The following is a 24,430-nucleotide window of genomic DNA, read 5'->3' on the forward strand; positions in this document are numbered from 1 at the left end:
CCTCCTCACAGCTCACACCGCCACGCAGTTTAGTGTCGTCTGTAAACTTGGAGATATTACACTCAATTCCTTCATCTAAATCATTAATGTATATTGTAAATAGCTGGGGTCCCAGCACTGAGCCCTGTGGCACTCCACTAGTCACTGCCCGCCATTCTGAAAAGGACCCGTTTATCCCGACTCTCTGCTTCCTGTCTGCCAACCAGTTCTCTATCCACGTCAGTACGTTACCCCCAATACCATGTACTTTGATTTTGCACACCAATCTCTTGTGTGGGACCTTGTCAAAAGCCTTTTGAAAGTCCAAATACACCACATCCACTAGTTCTCCCTTGTCCGCTCTACTAGTTACATCCTCAAAAAATTCCAGAAGATTTGTCAAGCATGGTTTCCCTTTCATAAATCCATGGTGACTTGGACCGACCGATCCTGTGTCTAGCATCAGCATGATGCTACATGTAATGAGGCATAAGCAACATGGAGCAATGGGAGGACAAGGACAACCAACCACAGCCAGAAAATGGACGCAATTAATAGGAATCTGCCTGCAGGCTACTCGACTCTTCGATGCCAACATCTCAATAGTATCCAATGCATCCAAAGATTCAGCAGCATCTCTGGCCAAATTCACCCTTGACTACATTACCAGTTACTAAATTTAAACTGCTATGGATCTTATTCCTTCTGAATGCTGAAACATTATCCAACAGTATGCCAAGAACACTCTGGACAGGTATCCGAGAAAGGTATTAAAGCAATTAGTATAATTGTGTTCAAGAGGCAACAGATAATTTCTTGGGAAAGAGAAGGAATTGAGGGCCGTGGTGAGGATGTAGATTGGGGGATTCGAATTAGTCAAAAATGGCCTGATCCTGTTGCTAAAAATTCTTAATGTTTTGAAAGAACTATTTGTGTCTTTATTTAGAAGATAAATAGTGGAACATATTTTAATGTTCAACTAAACAAAAATGATTTCCTCTTGCAGATTGCAGGCCGTTGTCTGGATCTTTGTTTGTCCAGTGACCTGAAAGCATTGTCTATAATCACAGAAGTTCAACTATCCAAGGAACCAGAGCCAATTATTAGTTATTTTCAGGTAGGATTTTCTGACCTTTGTTCATAAATGTATGTCTTATCTAATCAACTCAGTTTAGGCTTGGATGAATAATGAAACAAATGTGTCCTAATAACCATGTCCTTGTAGCTATGCAAGTTGTGTGAAAATTCCATCTGAACTTGCAATAGAAAGCTATTACACTTAAACTGCCAGTATGGTTGAGTAGGATAACATATTTAGTGATTTTCTAGAGCTTGCATTAAGCTATATTTAATTTGTTGAATATCAATTACGAGCATTGTGTGGAATTCAAGAGGTTACTTCAACAAAAATAATAATTTTGAAACCGGTCTCGACTTTCTTTCATATGATCTTATCATTTATTTACACAGTTGAATACCACTTTGCTGTCAGATTGTTTGCCTGAGGTAACTCGGATGGCCCGGAAGTTCACTCATATTTCAACACTCCTCCAGGTACAGTCCAAAGTTGCAAATCTGAACTGGTTGAGATCAACATCTTGAAGATTAATTGTTCAAAGTATTGAACTTGTATGTCTATCCATATTTTTTTTGTGTTTGATGCCTTCCATGAGAACTTTTTAAATTGGCAACAATCTGTCATGTACATAAAGGGTTTTATTTTAGTTGCGCTTTCTGACTGGTTCACTGGACCAATCAGATATACTAGGGGCAAAAAAAAGTTCTGATTTACTTTCAACCATTAATATACCATGTCACTTGACTAAGTGCAATCACCTACCAAATATCGAAGAACAGAACAGGTAAGTTGTAACCTATTTAACACCTCTAGCAGATTGGACCCCATAGCTGTGAGCATTGACCGTTGCTCCGTCCTTAGTTACTTGCCAGGTCTTTTTTCCTTTAGGAGAAGGAGCCCAACAGGATCAGCTTCTGTTTGCAACTCATTGTGAAATAGTTTAGCATGTCCACCACTTAGCTGTGACTAAAGCAAGTCTTGATTGGTGATGCAGCATTATGAGCCTCTGCACCAATAGGAGTGTTTTTTGTTTTGAATAATTCTAGTAATTTCATCACTAATTCATCATCGGCAGTCCCTCGAAATTGAGGAAGACTTGCTTCCACTGTAAAAGTGAGTTTTCAAGTGACTGAACAGTCCCAGTACAGGAATTGCAGCCTCTCTCTCAGGTGGGACAGTCATTGGAGGAAAGGGTGGGTAGGGAGTCTGGTTCGCCACCCGCCCCTTCTGCTGCCTGCGCTTGTTTTCTGCATGCTCTCGGCGAAGAGACTCGAGGTGCTCAGCACCCTCCCGGATGCTCTTCCTCCACTTAGGGCGGTCTTTGGCCAGGGACTCCCAGGTATCGTTGGGGATGTTACACTTTATCAAGGATGCTTTGAGGGTGTCCTTGAAACATTTCATTTGTCCACCCGGGGCTCGCCTGCCGTGTAGGAGTTCCAAGTAGAGTGCTTGCTTTGGGAGTCTTGTGTCAGGCATGCGAACAATGTGGCCCGCCCAACGGAGCTGATCAAGTGTGGTCAGTGCTTCGATACTGGGGATGTTGGCCTGGTCGAGAACACTGACATTGGTGCATCTGTCCTCCCAGGGGATTGGCAGGATCTTGCGGAGACATCGTTGGTGGTATTTCTGCAGCGATTTGAGGTATCTACTGTATATGGTCCACGTCTCTGAGCCATATAGGAGGGTGGGTATCATTATAGACCTGTAGACCATAAGCTTGGTTCCAGATTTGAGGGCCTGATCTTCGAACACACTCTTCCTCAGGCGACCGAAGGTTGCACTAGTGCACTGGAGGCGGTGTTGAACCTCGTGGTCGATGTCTGCCCTTGCTGATAATAGGCTCCCGAGGTATGGAAAGTGGTCCGCGTTGTCCAAGGCCGCGTCGTGTATCTTGATGACTACGGGGCAGTGCTGTGTGGCGGGGTCAGGTTGGTGGAGGACCTTTGTCTTATGGATGTTTAGTGTAAGACCCATGCTTTCGTACGCCTCGGTGAAGATGTTGACAATGGCTTGGAGTTCAGCCTCTGAATGTGTGCAGACGCAAGCGTCAGCCGCGTACTGTAGTTTGATGACAGAGGATGGGACAGTCTTGGATCTGACCTGGAGGTGACAAAGGTTGAACAGGTTCCCACTGGTTCTATAGTTTAGTTCCACTCCAGTGGGGAGCTTGTTGAGCATGAGGTGAAGCATTGCAGCGAGGAAGGTCGAGAAGAGGGTTAGCGTGATGACGCAGCCCTCCTTGACCCTGGTCCGGACGTGGATTGGGTCTGTGGTGGATCCGTTGGTCAGGATCACGGCTTGCATGTCGTCATGTAGCAGGCAGAGGATGGCGACAAACCTTTGGGGGCAGCCGAAATGGAGGAGGACGCTCCATAGTCCCTTTCGGTTAACAGTGTCAAGGGCCTTTGTGAGGTCAAAGAAGGCCATGTACAAGGGTTGGTGCTGTTCCTTGCATTTCTCTTGCAGTTGTCGCGCCGTAAAGATCATGTCCGTTGTACCCCGTAGTGGACAGAATCCGCACTATGATTCTGGTAGGAGCTCTTCAGCCACAGGGAGAAGATGGTTAAGGAGGTATGTAGCGATGACTTTCCCAGTGGCCGACAACAGGGAGATTCCTCTGTAGTTGCCGCAGTCGGACTTGTCCCCTTTTTTAAAGAGGTCACGATTACTGCATGTCTGAATTCTCCTCCTTCCAGATGAGAGAGATGAAGTCATGCATTTGTGCCAATAGTGCCTCTCTGCCATACTTTAGTGCTTCAGCGGGGATTCCATCCACTCCCGATGCCTTGTTGTTCTTGAGCTGATAGATGGCCTTTTCTACCTCGTGCAGGGCTGGGATTTTGCTAAGCTGGTGGCGGGTAGCATGCTGCTGGATGGAGTCGAGGACGCTCATGTCAAAGGCAGAGTTTCGATTAAGGAGATCTTCGAAGTGCTCCTTCCAGCAGGTCCTGACTGCCTGCCTTTGATTGTCTCCCCATTCTTGGCCAGCAGTGGGTTGGGGCCTTGGGTGCTTGGGCCGTAGGTGGACTTGACTGCGGTGAAGAATCCTCACACCATGGCCGTCAGCCAGCTGCTGAATCTCCTGTGCTTTCTCCACCCACCATCTATTCTTTAGGTCGCGGGTTTTTTGTTCGACCTCTGCTTTAAGTCGAATGTAAAGCTGCTTTGCTGCTCCTGAGTTGGGTTGTTTTAGGTTCAGAAATGCCCTGTGCTTGCGATTTATTAGCTCTTGGATCTCCTGGTCGTTCTCATCAAACCAGTCCTGGTGTTTCCTGGTTGAGTGACCGAGCGTCTCTTTGCAGGCACTGGTTATGGTGGCCTGGGATGGTCAGAGGTCCACTTTGTGGAAGGAGGAGAGGTCAAATAGGTCAGAGTGGCCACAGCCGTTGTGCACACCATGTACTCGACAGAGGCTCCGCTGCTGAGTGGGGCCAGCGGCTTGGGGTAGGCCAGACTGTCGTTGGAGGAAGGAAGGCCAGGACGTTGCCGGAGGGATGGTAGCCAGGACGTTGCCAGAGGGGTTGTGGCTTGAACATCGCCGGCGGGATGGAGGCCTGAATGTTGCCGGAGAGATGGAGGCCCGAACATCGCCGGAGGGGAGGCTCGTGCTTGAGGGCGAGTAGTGAAGGTAGGGCCCAAACTTGTGGTTGAAGCTGGTCGGAGGCTCACCGCCATTGAGATCGCCCGGGATCGATAAGAGCTGCTGACTCGGCCAATGTGGAGCGAGAAGCAAGGGTCCAGTTGGAGGAACTTGGCAGCAGGGAGGTCAATTATTAATTAATTGATCATTAATAATCATTAATTAATTAGGATGATATTCTGGGTCTCCAGCATCACAAGCCTCAGCATTCCTGCAGGTCACCTTGGATGGTGGCGTCTTTTTTTTTTAGTTCCCTCTACTACAGTATATTGCTAACTGTTGCAGTGTTTTATTCAAACCTATTCCCTTATGAAGCAACGATGTTTCTGTGATTCCATGGTTAATGGATAGACAGTTATTCTGGTGGCGTCTATGTCCTGAAGCTCCCAGGTGGTACAACTCATACCATTGCTTTGGTGTGCATCTATCTCCTGGTCAAGACCAACAAGTATCTTCCACCATTTGACGATGGCGACCTTCTCATCAGTTTTCCTGATACTAATTACATGAACAGCATGCTGCAAGATGTACTGTGATGTTGTAGAGTACTTTATTTGCAATAGCATTGCAGTAAAGTGAGAGAGAATAGGATCATCATGTATTAGGAAATAAAATGCAGCACTGATTTTTAAAAAAATGTATCTGTAGAAGTTGATCATTCTATTGCATATAGCTAGCAATGTCACCTCCAGAATGGTGGTAATTTGAGAAACTTCTTTCAGGTGTGCGATGACAATTTACCTCATTGAGTACTTTATGTTGCATTCAAAAGACGAAAGACTGATTTAATCGATTCAATGATGTGATGAGATAAATTTTCAGTGTCCAAAGCCATTGAAACTGTTTCTTTCAGCCAGTCTGGACGCTTGCTGAAAATGTGGGTCGCAGCTCCAGAATTCTGGGTGGAGACTTAGAATCATAGCAATTTACAGCACGGAAGGAGGCCATTTCGGCCCATTGTGTCCGCGCCGGCCGACCAGGAGCTATCCAGCCTAATCCCACTTTCCAGCTCTTGGTCCGTAGCCCTATAGGTTACGACACTTTAAGTGCACATCCAAGTACTTTTTAATGTGGTGAGCGTTTCTGCCTCTACCATCCTGTCAGGCAGTGAGTTCCACCCCCCCACCACCCTCTGGGTAAAGAAATTTTCCCTCCAATTACTTTAAATCTATGACCCCTGTTTGTTGACCCCTCTGCCAAGCGAAACAGGTCTTTCCTATCCACTCTATCCAGGCCCTCATAATGTTATACGCCTCAATCAGGTATCCCCTTAGCCATCTCTGTTCCAAAGAAAACAGACCCAGCATCTCCAATCTTTCCTCATAGCCAAAATTCTCCAGTCCAGGCAGTGGGGGAAGGAGGAGAGGGGAAACAAGACAAGTGAACCATTTAAAATACCCACATCATTCTAGAAAATTTAAGATCTGTAAATATAAGATTATTGCTTAAAACTTTATTTTAGTAGTATAGGCCCCAAGTTTCCACATGATTTGTGCCTGATTTTTAGGAACAACTGGTGGAGAACGGACTATCTTAGAAATCGCAATTCTCCACATTTTTTTTTCTGCAGTTCTAGTCAGTTAGAACAGTTTCACTTTGGAACAGAATTTTTTCTTCAAAAGGGGGCATGTCCGGCCACTGACGCCTGATTTCAAAGTTTCCGCAGTGAAAACGTACTCCAAACTAACTTAGAATGGAGCAAGTGAAGATTTTTGTAGAACTGAAAAAACCTTGTCTACACATTAAAAAATCAGGCGCAGGTTACAAATTAGGCGTCCAGAACGAGGTGGGGGGGGGGGGAAGGGAAGTCATTAAATTCTACAATAAATCCTTATTTATACTTATACAAATATTATACAAATAAATCCAACCTGAATAAAAATTTATAAGCAAAGAAAAGATGAAATAAACCATCTTCCTACCTGTGTGAAAGTGCTTCAGCCAGGGAGCATGCTGCAGGAAGCCTCACAAGTTGAGGCAGCCGTTCGTTCCCGACGGCGGGCGGGGGAGGAGGCAGCCGTTCCTGACGGCGGGCGGGGGGATGGAGGGAGTGCGGGCCCGACCGACCGCAGCGGGGGGGGGGGGGGGGGAGGAAGCCGTTCCAGACGGCGGGGGGGAGGGAGGGAGGGAGTGCGGGCCCGACCGACCGACCGCAGCGGGGGGGGAGGAAGCCGTTCCAGACGGCGGGCGGGGGGGAAGGAGACAGTGAGAAGGCTGCAGGAAGCCTCACAAGTTGAGCAGCCATTCCCGACGGCAGGGGGAGGAGGCTGTTGGGAAACGGCTGCCTCAACTTTCTGAGGCTTCCTGCAGCCTTCTCACTGCTGCAAGAAGCCTCAGTGCTGATCATGGGAGGGCAATGTGCTTTTATTAAAAAAATGTTCAAAAATTAAACAGCTACAAAGAACTACAAAAATGGCCGAGTGCCAATGTTTCCTTCACACTGCACGTGCGCGAACGCTCCAACGCGCACGCGCAGGGTTGCCGGCAGGAAAAAAACTAATTTAAATGGTACCCGCCCCCTCCCACTTATAAAATCGGCGCGAGTTGTAGGCTCCGCCCCCCTGGGCGCCGCGCCAAGCAGACATGGAGATGCAGGGCGCTCCAGAATCGCGCGTTTTTTTTTCGCCGCGAAAAACGGGCACCCAGCTCGGAGGGGCGCCCGTTTTGTAGCGTGTGGAAACTTTGGGCCATAAAGTTTATTATATTAATAAAGCTACTCCTGGAGAATGCTTAATGACCCAATAAATAAATCCATTATTTGTGTGGTACTGAATCTTACAGACCAGGAGATTCTAGGCTCAGTTCCTGGTCTGTGTTGAAAAGTCACTACAATTGATCTCAGTGCTCCTGACCTAAAGAGGAGGGGAAAACCATCAGCTAATAATACTGCTCCAGATCAATATCCATTGAATCTTTCTGAAAAGAACATATGTATGTCTAGTTACAACAGAATTGGGCTCTGATAGCTTCCCATTGTTAAATGACCTGTTTACATACAATGGCAAGGTTAACGCAAAGAATGGTCACTTGCATGAGGTAACAAAGAGGTACTGACATATTCCTAACGTCTGAGTAGCTTTATTAGTATAATATTAGGATATGTTCATATTTATATAGCACAAACCTGAAAAAATTAACATAGGGGGAGCCTACAGGTGGTGTACGGGTAAAGTGCTGTATAATTTACTTAATATAATTGTGTTTTGGACACCTGTTATTTCTTTGCTTAAGAAATAGTTAATCTTAATAGACTTTTGAATGGAGGGGGAGAGGTGAAACTAGATCCAAAGTCTTCGCCTTGGTGAAACGCAGATCACAGCATAGACTGTAATTTCAACACTGAACCAGTAACTAGATGATGAAATTGTGAATACAAGTCTCAGCTTGCCTTTGCTCAATGTTTGCTCAGTATCTTTTCGATCATCTGTGAATGAATGTTTCTGGCAAGGAAATCAAAGCAATATTTAAAAAAAAATACATGAAGTAACCCAATGGATGACCTGCACTGGCCCCTGGACAGCAATATAATGGCAGAACATTTCTAAGTGACTAGACTGAATATTTTAATAAATTGATAAACTGTTATTAAAAAAAGTTAATCTTGGTGGTCTTCACTGTATCATTTCGTTATAGTTAATTTTCTTGTTCTTGATTTTTTTTAAACTGATAGTATCAAAAGCTGTCTTTGGCCTGTATGTGTGAAGCCTGGGAGGATATTTTAATGCAAATGGACTTAAGACTGACAAAGTTTGTACAGGTTAGTACTGATGTAAATAATAATTCAATTTTAGCTGAGCTATGTATTAGATTTTGTTCCTTACATGTTCTGTAGTCACTACAATATAATTCATGTTCTTTAACAGTTTTCAGATTTAAAATGCATTAATTATCTCAAGAAATAGCACTTTTGTATAATGTCCAATTTTTCAATGTATGCAAATGACTGTCTTCTACTTTGTTATAACACTTCACATTTCTGTTGCATAGGTGCAAGATAAGATGGCAGCTTTGACACTGAAGGGGTACCTTTATGTACTATTATATAGAATAATGGTGGAAAATTTTTCAAGGAAAATAATTTTATCAAAGGGAGTTCAGATACTGTAAATTGTGAAAGTGAATCTTAATGGATGAGTTTTTCATATAAGAACATAAGAATTAGGAACAGGAGTAGGCCATCTAGCCCCTCGAGCCTGCTCCGCCATTCAACAAGATCATGGCTGATCTGGCCGTGGACTCAGCTCCACTTACCCGCCTGCTCCCATAACCCTTAATTCCCTGGCAACAGCATTGCTGCCCAGTACCTCTAAGGCATTCAAACACAAAATTGTAGCAGCCACTTACTCTTGTGGATGGTCATGTAGAATGTCTGCACTGCCTGACATCAAAACATGATGCGTCAGCTTGCCAAATATGCCTTGTGTTCATATCCTGCACCTCTATAGATCATTTGAACTGAATGTTTGGCTTCGTCGCATTAAAAAAAAAACAAATTGTATTTATATAGAGCTTTTAATATAGTAAAATGTCCCAATGCGCTTCACAGGAGTGTTATAAGACAAAAAAATTGACACCGAGCCACATAAGGAGAAATTAGGGCAAATGAACAAAAGCTTAGTCTAAGAGCTAGGTTTAAAGGAGCATCTTAAAGGAGGAAAGAGGTTTAGAGGGGGAATTCCAGAGCTTAGGGCCTAGGTGGTTGAAGGCAAGGTCACCAATGGTTGAGTGATTAAAATCAGGGATGCTCAAGAGGGTAGAATTAGAGGAACACAGATATCTCTGGGGGTTGTTGTGGGGCTAGAGGAGATTATAGAGATGGGGAGGGGATGAGACCATGGAGGGATTTGAAAACAAGGATGAGAATTTTTAAATCGAGCCGTTACTTAACTGGGAAAATAAATCCTGAGAAACAAAATTTTGGAAATGCTTCTGAAAGATGCGGAGAAAGGCACCGATTTACTGGAAGCGTGACTTCTCAATTGGAATTCCGAGCTGCTGGAGGCGTTCAATTCTCGGATTACCCAGAGTTTGAACATCGTAGCCCCAGAAGTCCCTACATCCAGGGTGGATCCTTTTTACTGAATCATGGAATGCCCCTCTACCCCATGGCTTTGTTGGAACTTGCCATGTCCACCTCTCTCTAGACCATTGCCAAAGGAGTCTGGAATGAATTATGAAAAGGGAGTTAGATGTGTCCCTTACGGCTAAAGGGATCAAGAGGTATGGAGAGAAGGCAGGAATGGGGTACTGAAGTTGCATGATCAGCCATGATCATATTGAATGGTGGTGCAGGCTCAAAGGGCTGAATGGCCTACTCCTGCACCTATTTTCTATGTTTCTGTGAAACTAGGGCCAAAGCAGGTAGGGCCAAATTTTCCCCGACTCCTTTTTTCGGCACACTTACCTTAAATGCGCCGACTTTACACGCTGGAAACGGCACCGAAAAAAAGGAGCCCCATCCTGCCCGCTCTGCCGACTCTCTGGTGTCCCTGCATTGCGTAGCTGGTGAAGTGGGGGGCGGAGCAACAGGCCAGCGCAGAAAGCACGGCCGGCAGCTGCACGCATGCGCAGTGAAGTCTGCGCGCATGCTTCTGCCCTCCCAGCGTGTCCTGTGGGCTGTGAGCAGGACCCGATGCTCGCAGCCCCTATCCTCAGCCGAAGGGACGCCCCTATCCATGGCCAAGTGGCCTCCAGCACCGGCTGGCCGGCCCGCTGACTTCTCGGGGATGAGGTTTTATTTTTTATTTATTGATGGTTGTGCTTGAGAGTTTTGATTGGGGGGGGGGGGGTGGTGAGGGGGAGGAGAAAGAGTGTTTTGATGGGGGGTGGTGGGGTACTTTTTTTTTTAAATCTTGATTCAGGTCTTAATGTAACAAAGAAAACAGGTTTAGAAGTTCATAATATACAATTCTGTTTATGCAGCCTCTTCCTCACCCTCCTCCTCAAATATTTTTTATTTGTTATTGATTGATTGCTTATTACTTTTTGTGGTTTGTTTAGTGCTTTGTAAATCTTGGTGCAGTTCCTCAGCTTCCTTGTATTTTTTATTATTGAATGCTTATTTTTATGCTTTGTTTAGTACTTTGTAAGTGTTGGTGCTTTAAATGTACTAACCTGCGCCGAATTCTTAACTGCCCGTAATGTTTTTCAGAGCTAGCCACATACGCTGACCTAAATCGATTTGGAGTAAGTTTTAGCTGGCCAAAGTGGCATAAATGGCCAAAATTGGTGTAAGTGTCTGGGAACGCCCGCTTTTGAAAAAAAATCTGAACTAAAAAAAAAATCGTACCTAACTGACTTACTCTGGAGCAAATTTTGGGGGGGAAATGGCATTTTTTAACTTGCGCCAGAAAAAACAACATACTCCAAAAAAAATTGATGCAAGTCATGGCCAAAATTGGGCCCATCGAACTTAGTAGCTCTACTGCATCTCTGCGGCGTCCCTGTTTACCACACCGATAACGAATTCATCAGTCATGTTTCAGATTCTCTCCCATCATGGTAAGGTGACTCCAGGACATGAATTCTGAATTGTCCAAATGTGAGTCCAAAACAGCTGAACTTCTTTCGCAATCAAGAATTATTGTTTATCGAGTCCATTGGATTGGGTTTGTTCATCAGCAAATATCACAGCTTCAGGCTGTGGTGAAAATGGTACAAGATCATCTTCACAACTAAATCCTTCATAAACTCCATTCCCTCGCCACTGATTCCATTGACCTCTCCAGCTCAGGCTTAACCAGACTGATCGAAACCTCGGTATTCTACTTGACTCCATATACTCGCTATCATAAAAAGCGCCTATATCCATCTCCATCGCCCGTCTTCACTCCTGCCTTAGCCCATCTGCTGGGGAGTCTCCCTCATCCATGCTTTTGTCACCTCCGGACTCTACTATTTCAATGCTCTTCTGGCCTCTATTCTGCATAAACGAGCTCATCCAAACCTCCTCTGCCTGTATCCTAATCCCCATCAAGGCTCGCTTACCCATCAACCCTGTGCTTGCTGACCTACATTGGCTCCTATTCGACCAATACCCGCATTTTAAAATTCTCATTCTTGTGTTCAAATCTCTCAAGATCCCACACCTTCCTATCTCTACTTCCACCCCTAAAACTTTTCAAGAACTTACTTTCTCCAATTCTAGTCTTTTACCCAATCCCCACTTCCTTCACCCCACCATTGTGCCTTCAGCCATCTAGGCCCTAAGCTCTGGAATTCTTTCCCTAAACCTCTCTGCCTTTCCACCTCTATCTCAATCTTTTAAGACCCTCCTTAAAACCATACCTTTTTGATTAAGCTGTTAGTCACCCCTCCTAATATCTCTTTTTGCTCTGTCAATTTTTGTGTGATTACGCTTCTGTGAAATGTCTTGGGACGGTTTCCTATATTAAAGGCGCCTATATAAATGCTCGTTGTTGTTCCACTGATTGAAGACCAATCACAGACTACCTTGCTGCAGCAGCAGGCTACAGCTATTATCTTGGATACAGGAGTGTGGTGCATTGCCTGCGGGTATGCATCCAGAGCATTCACTATGCCAGCTAACTTTGTTGCAACCTTTATTGGGAAGTTGCAGCTTTTCTAACTTCCTTTAACAGGGAGGGTGCTTTCACTTTGTACGGTGGAAACCTTTGAAGGACTCCAGCAGAGACTAAAGACGATTACTGTGACTGAGAAGGGCCATCCAATTACTACGTATTAGGTACTCCCACACAAGCAAGTGTCAGCTGTGGGTAGCACACTCGCCTTTGAATCAGAAGGTTGTGGGTTCAAGTTCCACTCCAGGGACTTGAGCACACACATCTAGGCTGACATACCAGTGCAGTGCTGCACTGTCGGAGGTGCCGTCCTTTGGATGAGAGGTTAAACTGAGGCCCCGTCTGTGCTCTCAAGTGGACATAAAAGATCCCATGGCACTATTTCGAAGAAGAACAGGGGAGTTATCCCTGGTTTCCTGGCAAATATTTATCCCTCAATCAACATAACAAAAACAGATTGTCTGGTCATTATCACATTGCTGTGCACAAATTGGCTGCTGCGTTTCCCACGTTACAACGGTGACTACACTCCAAAAGTACTTCAGTGGTTGTAAAGCGCTTTGAGACGTCCGGTGGTCGTGAAAGACGCTATATTAAATGCAAGTCTTTCTTTAGCATCTTGATTTGCGGCTTCAAGAGCCTCATCCCAGCATGTAGCCTGTTGCACATGCTGGAGCCAGTTCAGAGGGGCTCTAGTAATAGGTACTTCCCATTCAGCTGTGGCCCCTGTGCATGAACCCAGTAAGAACCTGAGTATTGTGCACCTACAGGATTTGTGACCAATAGAAAGTGTTTTTATTTCTATTGCCTGATCATTGGAGACAATCAGCAGAGGATAGTCTCTTCATTTTCATAGTGATTTGTCCATTCAGCTGAGGAGCCTTCTGTCATCTGTGCTGATTGAGTGCATTCATCCACAATAGAAAAGAGACAATTTATTGATGCACTTCATGGTTCCAAACATCTGACTTTTACCATCCTTTATTTATTTCATTCGGGCACGGCTGGCTATTACATTGTATGCAACTATCGTATTTTCCAAAATAAGTAAAAATTCTGTTTTTCTGAGATTCTAAGCAAAAAAAATTCTACCCTACCATTTAACATATTTGTTTTGCGGTTCCATCAAGTCAGAGAGCAAGTAACATTGTACCGAATAACTTCAAAATCTTAATCCTAATCTACTGTAGTTCTTAAAACAATGGGTAATTAATGACCTACTCTGGAAGTCAAATCTATTGAGAAGCAGAAGAACACATTTAAACTGATCAAAGCTATGCCAATGATATGATAGATCCTAAAAATCTTCAAAACTCTACAAGTACACTCATTGATAAAAGACCTACATACCAAAAGCAACTGAGTAGCATTGGAAGAGAAATGCAACATAACTCCTTTTGACCTGGTTCTGTGAGGGTATTAGATATCAAAACTCCTTCTCTGATAACCTCAATACTTATATTGCTGCATCATGCGTGTGCAGGAAGTGTATCCGCCTGCAGATCCTGACAGACCGCATTGCGGCACTGGAGCTGCGGGTGGATTCACTCTGGAGCATCCACGATGCTGAAAATTATGTGAAAAGCACGTTTAGCGAGTTGGTCTTACCGCAGGTAAAGGGTACACAGCCAGATAGTGAATGGAAGACCAACAGGAAGAGCAGTGCAAGGAAGGTAGTGTAGGGGTCCCCTGTGGTCATCCCCCTGCAAAACAGATACACCGCTTTGAGTACTGCTGAGGGGAATGACTCATCAGGGGAAAGCAGCAGCAGCCAAGTTCATGGCACCGTGGCTGGCTCTGCTGCATAGGAGGGCAGGAAAAAGAGTGGGATAGTGATAGGTGATTCAATTGTAAGGGGAATAGATAGGCATTTCTGCGGCAGCAACCGAGACTCCAGGATGGTATGTTTGCCTCCCTGGTGCAAGGGTCAAGGATATCTCGGAGCGGGTGCAGGACATTCTGAAAAGGGAGGGTGAACAGCCAGTTGTCGTGGTGCATATAGGTACCAATGATATCGATGGAAAACGGGATGCGGTCCTACGAGATGAATTTAGGGAGCTAGGAGTTAAATTAAAAAGTAGAACCTCAAAAGTAGTAATCTCAGGATTGCTACCAGTGCCACGTGCTAGTCAGAGTAGGAATCGCAGGATAGTTCAGATGAATACGTGGCTTGAGCAGTGGTGCATAAGGGAGGGATTCAAATTCCTGGGGCATTGGAACCGGTTCTGGGGGAGGTGGGACCAGTACAAACCGGACGGTCTGCACCTGGGCAGGACCGGAACCAACGTCCCAGGGGGAGTGTTTGCTAGTGCTGTTGGGGAGGAGTTAAACTAATATGGCAGGAGGATGGGAACCTATGCAGGGAGACAGAGGGAAATAAAATGGAGTCAGAAGCAAAAGATAGAAAGGAGAATAGTAAAAGTGGAGGGCAGAGAAACCCAAGGCAAAAAACAAAAAGAGCCACATTACAGCAAAATTCTAAAGGGACAAAGTGTGTTAAAAAGACAAGCTTGAAGGCTCTGTGCCTCAATATGAGGAGTATTCGGAATAAGGTGGATGAATTAACTGCGCAGGTAGCAGTTAACGGATACAATGTGATTGGCATCACGGAGACATGGCTCCAGGGGGACCAAGGCTGGGAACTCAATATCCAAGTGTATTCAGCATTTAGGAAGGATAGACAGAAAGGAAAAGGAGGCGGGGTGGCGTTGCTGGTTAAAGATAAAATCAATGCAATTGTAAGGAAGGACATTAGGTTGGATGATGTGGAATCGGTATGGGTGGAGCTGCGGAATACCAAAGGGCAGAAAACGCTCGTGGGAGTTGTGTACAGGCCACCAAATAGTAGTAGTGAGGTTGGGGACAGCATCAAACAAGAAATAAGGGAGGTGTGCAATAAAGGTACAGCAGTAATCATGGGCGACTGTAATCTACATATTGGTTGGACTAACCTAACTGGTAGCAATGCGGTGGAGGAGGATTTCCTGGAGTGTTTTAGGGATGGTTTTCTCGACCAATATGTCGAGGAACCAACCAGAGAGCTGGCCATCCTAGACTGGGTGATGTGTAATGAGAAGGGACTAATTAGCAATCTTGTTGTGCGAGGCCCCTTGGGGAAGAGTGACCATAATATGGTAGAATTCCTTATTAAGATGGAGAGTGACAAAGTTAATTCGGAAAATAGGGTCCTGAACTTAAGGAATGGTAACTTCGACGGTATGAGTCGTGAATTGGCTAGAATAGACTGGCAAAGGATACTTAAAGGGTTGACGGTGGATAAGCAATGGCAAACATTTAAAGATCACATGGATGAAATTCAGCAATTGTACATCCCTGTCTGGAGTAAAAATAAAACTGGGAAGGTGGCTCAACTGTGGCTAATGAGGGAAATTAAGGATAGTGTTCAAGCCAAGGAAGAGGCATATAAATTGATTTTTTAAAAAAAGCAACAAACCTCAGGACTGGGAGAAATTTAGAATTCAACAGAGGAGGACTAAGGGTTTAATTAAGAGGGGGAAAATAGAGTACGAGAGGAAGCTAGCAGAGAACATAAAAACTGACTGCAAAAGCTTCAATAAATATGTGAAGAGAAAAAGATTAGTGAAGACAAATGTAGGTCCCTTGCTGTCGGATTCAGGTGAATTTATAATGGGGAACAAAGAAATGGCAGACCAATTGAACCAATACTTCAGTTCTGTCTTCACGAAGGAAGACACAAATAACCTTCCGAATGTACTAGGGGACACTGGGTCTAGTGAGAAGGAGGAACTGGAGGATATCCTTATTAGGCGGGAAATTGTGTTCGGGAAATTGATGGGATTGAAGGCCGATAAGTCCCTGGGGCCTGATAGTCTGCATCCCAGAGTACTTAAGTAGCCCTAGCAATAGTGGATGCATTGGAGATCATTTTCCAACAGTCTATCGACTCTGGATCAGTTCCTATGGACTTGAGGGTAGCTAATGTAACACCACTTTTTAAAAAAGGAGGAAGAGAGAAAACGGGTAATTCTCGACCGGTTAGCCGGACATCAGTAGTGGGGAAAATGTTGGAATCAATCATTAAGGATGAAATAGCAGCACATTTGGAAAGCGGTGACAGGATTGGACCAAGTCAGCATGGATTTATGAAAGGGAAATCATGCTTGACGAATCTTCTAGAATTTTTTGAGGATGTAACAAGCAGAGTGGATAAGGGAGAACCAGTGGATGTGGTGTATTTGGACTTTCAAAAGGCTTTTGACAAGGTTCCACACAAGAGATTGGTGTGCAAAATCAAAGCACATGGTATTGGGGGTAATGTACTGACGTGGATAGAGAACTGGTTGGCAGACAGGAAGCAGAGAGTTGGGATAAACGGGTCCTTTTCAGAATGGCAGCCAGTGACTAGTGGAGTGCCGCAGGGCTCAGTGCTGGGACCCCAGCTCTTTACAATATACATTAACGAATTTAGCTGAAGGAATTGAGTGTAATATCTCCAAGATGGCAGACGACACTAAACTGCGTGGCAGTGTGAGCTGTTAGGAGGACGCCAAGAGGCTGCAGGGTGACTTGGACAGGTTAGGTGAGTGGGCAAATGCATGGCAGATGCAGTATAATGTGGATAAATGTGTGGTTATCCATTTTTGGGGCAAAAACACGAAGGCAGAATATTATCTGAATGGCGACAGATTAGGAAAAGAGGAGGTGCAACGAGACCTGGGTGTCATGGTTCATCAGTCACTGAAAGTGGGCATGCAGGTACAGCAGGCGGTGAAGAAGGCAAATGGTATGGCCTTCATAGCTAGAGGATTTGAGTATAGGAGCAGTGAGGTCTTACTGCCTTACAGGGCCTTAGTGAGGCCTCACCTGGAATATTGTGTTAAGTTCTGGTCTCCTAATCTAAGGAAGGACGTTCTTGCTATTGAGGGAACGCAGCGAAGGTTCACCAGACTGATTCCAGGGATGGCTGGACTGTCATATGAGGAGAGACTGGATCAACTGGGCCTTTATTCACTGGAGTTTAGAAGGATGAGAGGGGATCTCATGGAAACATATAAGATTCTGACAGGACTGGACAGGTTAGATACGGGAAGAATGTTCCCGATGTTAGGGAAGTCCAGAACCAGGGGACATTGTCTTAGGTTAAGGGGTAGGCCATTTAGGACTGAGATGAGGAGAAACTTCTTCACTCAGAGTTGTTAACCTGTGGAATTCCCTGCCGCAGAGAGTTGTTGATGCCAGTTCATTGGATATATTTAAGAGGGAGTTAGATATGGCCCTTACGGCTAAGGGGATCAAGGGGTATGGAGAAAAAGCACGAAAGGGGTACTGAAGGAATGATCAGCCATGATTTTATTGATTGGCGGTGCAGGCTCGAAGGGCCGAATGGCCTACTCCTGCACCTATTTTCTATGTTTTCAACAGCCTCATTCATTAATTCTATTCTCTAAGTCAGATAGTCAAAATTTGATGTAAACCTTATCTCTGTAATCTTAGAGATAAATCCTGACCTTTACAGATCACCAGTACTGTCACTTTCTATGTTCATGAATACAGAGTGGGGATTGAATTTGAGATTATTTTTTTTTTAAAGCAGTAACTTACATGATTTGGCAATAAAACTTTAAGTAATTCAATGATCAAGCGTTGTTTTGCGGGATGAGGTTTGAATGCTTACAATGTTATAAACTGGCAAATGAACAACTACACGATAATAGGAAAATTTGGTCCACTTGAAATATGGACCTCCATGGAGCATTGTCATTCCATTTATTCCAGCCTGCTTTTGCCAGCTGATTATATGCAATCATTTTTATGCTGTAACTAAACAGTGTTACAATATCTGGATGACCTTCCAAATCATATGAGGAAATTTTCCATTGCTATGCATGGTGGCATGTGTACACTGGCTTGGGGTTGTTAGAAAATTGCGGAGGCTGATTGCCCCAAAAGTGCACTGGAGCAAGCAGCATGGTATTGTCTGCTTGTGCTGCACTGGGTGCTTAAGATGTGCATCTGGGCATTCCCCTTTGGCAACTCCTTCTCACCCTCAAGGAGATGGAGGATGAGTTGCAGAGAAATGATCAGAGAGAGGTCTGCCTGCACCTGAGTGGGATTGCATAAAACTGCAGTAATCCAGTTGTGTGGGCTTCCAGAGTCAAGTCTATTTGGGCATCTCACAAGACATGTGTCTTTGCAGTCTACACTTCACCAAGAAGCCATTTCTTTAGTTCAAATTATGCGCTCTGTTGCATCTTGTACAAGCAGAAGAATAGTCATGATTCTGAAAGATGAAAGTGTACAAGTGCAACCTGTATGTTAACCTGTGTACCTGTATCAGCAAGTGGCTGCGGATCATGCAGCTAGGTTATTTTACAATTACTTGAGATGTTATGCCCTTGGAGTATATGAGCAGGTGAAACAATTTTCCATTGCATCTTGAGGGCATGTCCTAATATACATGAGTTGCAATGAAAGAGCAGTAAAAGTTTGTATGAGTGCTTGGCATGGGTAAGCAGTAAATGGGGAACAGACTGACATACAATCTGTTTGTGGCATACAATCTTGGACCATCTACCTGATGCAGGGTGTTGTCCGATAATCTTACCTTGTCAGATTCCTTTAAACCCTGCCAGCTTTTGCAGGTGTTAACACAGAGTCTGGTCACTATCCGCTACCGGGAATACTGTTCAATGGGAACGGTGTCCTGAAGTATCAAACTTGGAAACCCTCCTTGCGAGCAGTGTAGTCAGCAGTGTAGCCTTTTTGCCATCCATTAAGCAATTGCTTGGTGCGGTACCTATCCATTACTTGCTCACAGAGCCCATTTCATGCTTCCGCATTGAGTTTCTTTTCAGACAGACACTTCTCCCCCTTCCCCCAAACCCGTCCCGAGCTTTGGGAAAAGATGACACATATTTGAATATATTTTGAAGCAATATAATGACTGATACACAGCCATTTTTAAATTGTGCACATTCTTTTAAATATGACCTGCTTTTCCACATTCTACTCTTTTCTCCCTCATTGTTAATGTGGTGTGGCATTTCGAAATTATTTAGTTTTGCTAAGTTGTTTCCATTGCTGTGTAATAGCCTATATTGCAGACAGAGTCTTTGATGTGAGATTATATGTCACAGAATTTTCAATTATATAATTGTGTTTTTAGGAAAAAAATACAAAAACTTCAGTGCAGGAAGAATTCATGCAACTGCTGATGTGGGGTAAAGCTAGGTAGGTATGTTGAGGCAATTTGCCTCATGAACATTTTAACAAAATCTGCTTATGATGGCACATGAATGTTCCCGATAATTTTGCTGCCAGCCACATCAATATTAAGGTTGAGTACATATGGATTAATGATTAGATAAACTACTGTTTCAGTATTATATCAATAAAGGTTTTGTGTATAGCTTATGGATTCTGTCCATTTCACATTTGACTTGTTTTGTCCCGATTTTGGCATACTTACTTTCACCATGACTGGGTGTCGAGGTTCTCTCTCAAACTTCAAAATGCTTCTTTTCATTGTTTTATAGCTTCTTTATTTGTAGCTCTTATTTGTATATTGTGTTTGTCCCTCCTGGTCATCCTAACTCCATCGACAATCCTGTCACCAACTTTAAACTGTTTTGTAATATTTTAATCTAACTTTGATCCTTTTACTTTTAATGTCCTCTGTTTAAGCTCCCATTTAATCAATTCATTAAATTGCATCAGGCTTGCTCTTGTTTATGCAGGTTTTATTTAATTAATTATTTTGTGTAAACCTGTTCTCTGAGAATGATCAGTTTTATTTAATTAACTTGGGATGGTGTTAGCCACGCTACTTCTCTCACTCTGATTTTTAAATGGTCAATCTACCAACAGCTCATTTTATTTAGTTTTTGATATATGCTTGCTTTGTCTTTTGTTACAAATCAGCATCCTGAATTAATTTGTGTGAGGCCATTCTCTAGAACCAAAGGCCACTTTCCTGCTTTCTTGTTGCGATCTTACTCCATTCCTTAGCTCCCTGTCTGCTTCTCCATATCCAATCCTTTTCATTTCCATTTATTTATTTTATCTGATGACCTTCAACACCCTTTTCACATTTATTTTACTTGGCTTCATTGCTTCCATTTATGTTCTTATTTCCACCTGTTTGAGCTCTACCCTCTCGCTGTTTCTCTGTGGTTCCCTACATCCACTGTTTCTGGTCTTCCATACCCTTTCTTCCATTAATCTGTACTTCTCTCTATATTTATTTCAATCTGCAATCCTTACCTGTGTCCCGACATACACTCTGCCTTTTCCCAAACCCCAGGACTACACTGATGCCTACTACAATTTCAAATACCCACTGTCTCCCCATCATATATATCCCTTCTCCAAACTATTCCTTTCCCTTTCCAACTTACTGACCTCCAAATATCATTAACCACTCAATATCCACTATGCATCATCAAAATTTAGTTCCCCCTTTCCCAGTCCTCACTATTCTGTACCTCAACTACACATTTAGCCAATTTGCACTTTCTAACTACTCCCTTCGTAATTACTAATTTCCCCAACTTAATTCTTCCTAAGCCCATGCCACGCACCTTGACTATTCACTACCCCAATCTCTACCAAATGCTTCCTAGCCACAGTGCTCCCTAACCCTCAACTGTTCACTGGCACTTTTGACCCTTTCACTAAGCATACTCACTTACCCCACCCCCAAATCTTCAATGCTTTCATCTTCAACTACTCACTATTCCTCTGTATTCCCCATTTCCTCAGTCACTTAAGCTACTCCTATACCATTTCCCAAAGTGTGAAAAGACCAAAAGCTCCTCCCCAAACCCTATATTCTTTTGTTTACGGTCACCAACAAGACATCATGCCCACTTAATTATAAAACACTTATCCTCTGAGCCCCCATCAGCATCATTATGGGATAGATATATAACATTTTGTTTTAAGCAAGATGCTAACATGCTAAAATTGAAAAGGAACTAACTCAGTGTCAACAACTGTTGCTTGATTTTGAAACCCTATCCAGAGGTGGGGAGAGATGTTTGCTGTAAGTTATTTATAGCAACATTGAAAATATGTTCTCCATACACACATTTATAATTCTGCTATAGCAAGCAGTGAAAATCTTGCCTCTTGGTGACTGTAAACCTTATTGATGCTTGTGAGTTTAGGGTGCAAATGGCATGTAGCTTGCATTTGAGTTTAGGGAGCAAAATTGATTAACCTCTAGCTTGCAGTTGAGCAGATTATATTATATTAGGTAAAAATGGACAATTAATCATTAATTTTACATTTTCTGGCTATAATTAATGCTTTTTGTTTTGTTTATAGTCCAGAGTTACAGTCTTTGTTAATGAACCAGCTAACAGTTAAGGTGAGTGTATTAAAGGATATAAATAGATTGTGAAGAAAGTTTCTTAATAGACTCTAGTAGTGATTTTTTAATATGCCAACAGAAATGTCTACGTATTGATTTCACTTCTTCACCCTAACTTTTTGATACTGTCTGTTTTTGATCAGTATATTTGGTGGCTACTTTTTTGCATAAACAAACATTTTACTTTGTTTAAAACAAACAGGGTTTAAAGAAGCTTGGCCAGTCCATAGAGTCGTCTTATTCTAGTATTCAGAAACTGGTTATTAGTCACTTACAAAGGTAGAGTATCATCCTTTTTTAATTGAGGAAGTGGGATTGTGTATATAGTTTGCGGTTATTTGTTAGGCTAAATTAAATTTTGAAGCCTTTATTCTCGATAATAGCTGTAACACATGGTTTGTCTTAACTTAATAGAATACGGTAGCATCGTGGTTATGTTACTGGACTAGTAATCTAGAGGCCTGGACTAATGATCCAGAGACGTGAGTTTAAATTCCACTACGGCAGCTGGGGAATTTAAATTCAGTTAATTAAATAAATCTGGAATAAAAAGCTAGTGTCAGCAATGGTGACCGTGATACCGGATTGTTGGGAAAAAACCATCTGGATCACTAATGTCCTTTAGGCAAGGAAATCTGGCATCCTTGCCAGGTCTGGCCCATATGTGACTCCAGAACCATAGCAATGTGGTTGACTCTTAACTGCCCTCTGAAATGGCCTAGCAAGCAACTCAGTTGTACCAAACCACCACAGAGAAGATGGACTGCAGCGGTTAAAGAAGGCGGCTCACCACCACCTTTTCAAGGACAATTAGGGATGGGCAATAAATGCTGACCTTGCCAGCGACACCCACATCCCAGGATGAATATTAAAAAAAAATACATCTTTTCGAAAATGTTCTGAATATTTCCTGTTTTATGCCGGTAAAAAAAACCATTATGCCCACTCAAAATATGCGCTGTAAGTTTATCAACTGAATGATATCTCGAGAAAAGATCATAAAATATATTTTGGAATGGAATGTAACAGTGAACGGTTTGCTGTTGTAGTCACACTACAGGTTATTGGTGAGAAGTGATTTCAGCTTTGCACCAACACTAAACTTGTGGGTCAGGATTTTTCAGTTCTTACATAAGAAATAGGAGCAGGAGTAGGCCCTACAGCCCATGGAGCCTGCTCCGCCATTCAATAAGATCATGGCTGATCTTCGAAGTCAGCTCCACTTTCCCGCCCGATCTCCATATCCCTTGATTCCACTCGACTCCAAAAATCTATCTATCTCAGCCTTGAAAATATTCAGAGACTCAGCATTCACAGCCTTCTGGGGCAGAGAATTTCCAAAGATTCACAACCATCTGAGTGAAGAAATTCCTCCTCATCTCTGTCTTAAATGGCCTTCCCATTATCCTGAGACTGATCCCTAGTTCTAGACACTCCAGCCAGGGGAAACAACCTCTCAGCAACTACCCTGACGATCCCCCTTCAGAAACTTGTATGTTTCAATGAGATCACCTCATTCTTCTAAACTCCAGAGAGTATAGGCCCATTCTACACAATCTCTCATCATAAAACAGCCCTCTCATCCCAAGAATTAATCTAGTGAACTATCATTGTACCGCCTCCAAGGCAAGAGATGTCTTGCTTGGGGTACATCTCTCTAAGGCCGTAACTCCACCTACCATGGAGATGCATTCTTGATCCCAACCGAATTTCCAACCCCAGGATCGTTTATACAGTGAAGGTGGGCTTCCCCGCCTCCCCCAGGAGCAATTTTCTAAATTGCTAAAAAAAATCAACAGATAGCCGATTTAAAATGTAAGCCATTTACTGTAAATCAGGTATCAAGGGTCCAAACTGACTGAAACAAAGTGGAGTGAGCTATCTCCTCCAGAGACTCCCTTCATTTCTCCTCAATGTTGGCTATCTGCTCGGCACCTGACTATGGACAGAGACTGCACGTATAGCATAACTGCAAACCTGCTTTGCATCAGTGATGCTGTTGTAGTGGAATACAGCCACAAAATTAAGTCTTAAGAATTTGGCACTTAAAACAATCAGAGCTCCAGGAGGGAAGGAATTCAAATTCAGAGGTTTCAATAGTAGTACAAAAGGTGCCACTTCATAGTAAGAATGTTAAAAGTTAATCATTAAACTGAGGGCAGCTATTTGTCAGTTTGTACAACACTGCCAACTGGAACAAATTAAAAACTAAATGAAAGCAGTATTGTTTCTAGTCAGCTTACACTGAGAGGTTTTTGTTTTTACACACAGTAGGTAAATTTCCCGATTGCCCAATCAACAAACATAAAACTGGGATAACTAGTTGGAAAAACAAGATGAGATCCATTATCAATCTGAGAGGCATAGATGTTCTGGGACTGTTGGCTTTATTTGCCACAGTTAAATTTCATCTTTCGCAATTATTCACTGAAATGACATGCCTGACTGCGCAATTGGATTGATTACTTCATTGTATGGCAATATATCACAGCAGAAGGAATTATTAGGTTTTCAAATGAATAATAAAACCAATTGCTACTCCAGCTTTTAAATCAAATATATATACTTGTCCAGGAATACTTTGATCCATGTAGGAAAGGAAGACAAGTTGATCCTATTTTTACCAACATGAAAAAAGCATTTGCTATAACTGAGTTTTTTAAAAAATTGATGCAGACAACTCCAGAAAGCAGTTTTTATTGCCTCTCCCTGGTTAATTATGAGACTGAGTCATATATAGATCTGACCAGGTAGGGGTGGCTAATTTCGTTCCCGAAAGGACATTAGTGAGCCCGTTGAGTTTTTACAACAATCTGCTAGCTTTCAAGGTCATTCTT

At 43.2% G+C, this 24,430-nt stretch overlaps 1 protein-coding gene across 2 annotated transcripts in view; it reads left to right on the forward strand.

Moving 5' to 3' along the window:
* anapc4 (anaphase promoting complex subunit 4) overlaps nt 1-24,430 on the forward strand; it is a 139,237-nt gene that overhangs the window by 64,107 nt on the left and 50,700 nt on the right. For both annotated transcript variants that reach the window (XM_070870715.1, XM_070870716.1), the window contains exons 9-14: nt 986-1,096; nt 1,450-1,533; nt 8,368-8,454; nt 19,386-19,450; nt 21,548-21,590; nt 21,796-21,872. In XM_070870715.1, the coding sequence (XP_070726816.1) occupies nt 986-1,096; nt 1,450-1,533; nt 8,368-8,454; nt 19,386-19,450; nt 21,548-21,590; nt 21,796-21,872 (467 nt within the window). The remainder of the gene's footprint in view (nt 1-985; nt 1,097-1,449; nt 1,534-8,367; nt 8,455-19,385; nt 19,451-21,547; nt 21,591-21,795; nt 21,873-24,430) is intronic.

This window comes from Pristiophorus japonicus, chromosome 2 (assembly GCF_044704955.1).
Source record: "Pristiophorus japonicus isolate sPriJap1 chromosome 2, sPriJap1.hap1, whole genome shotgun sequence".
NCBI lineage: Eukaryota > Metazoa > Chordata > Chondrichthyes > Pristiophoridae > Pristiophorus > Pristiophorus japonicus.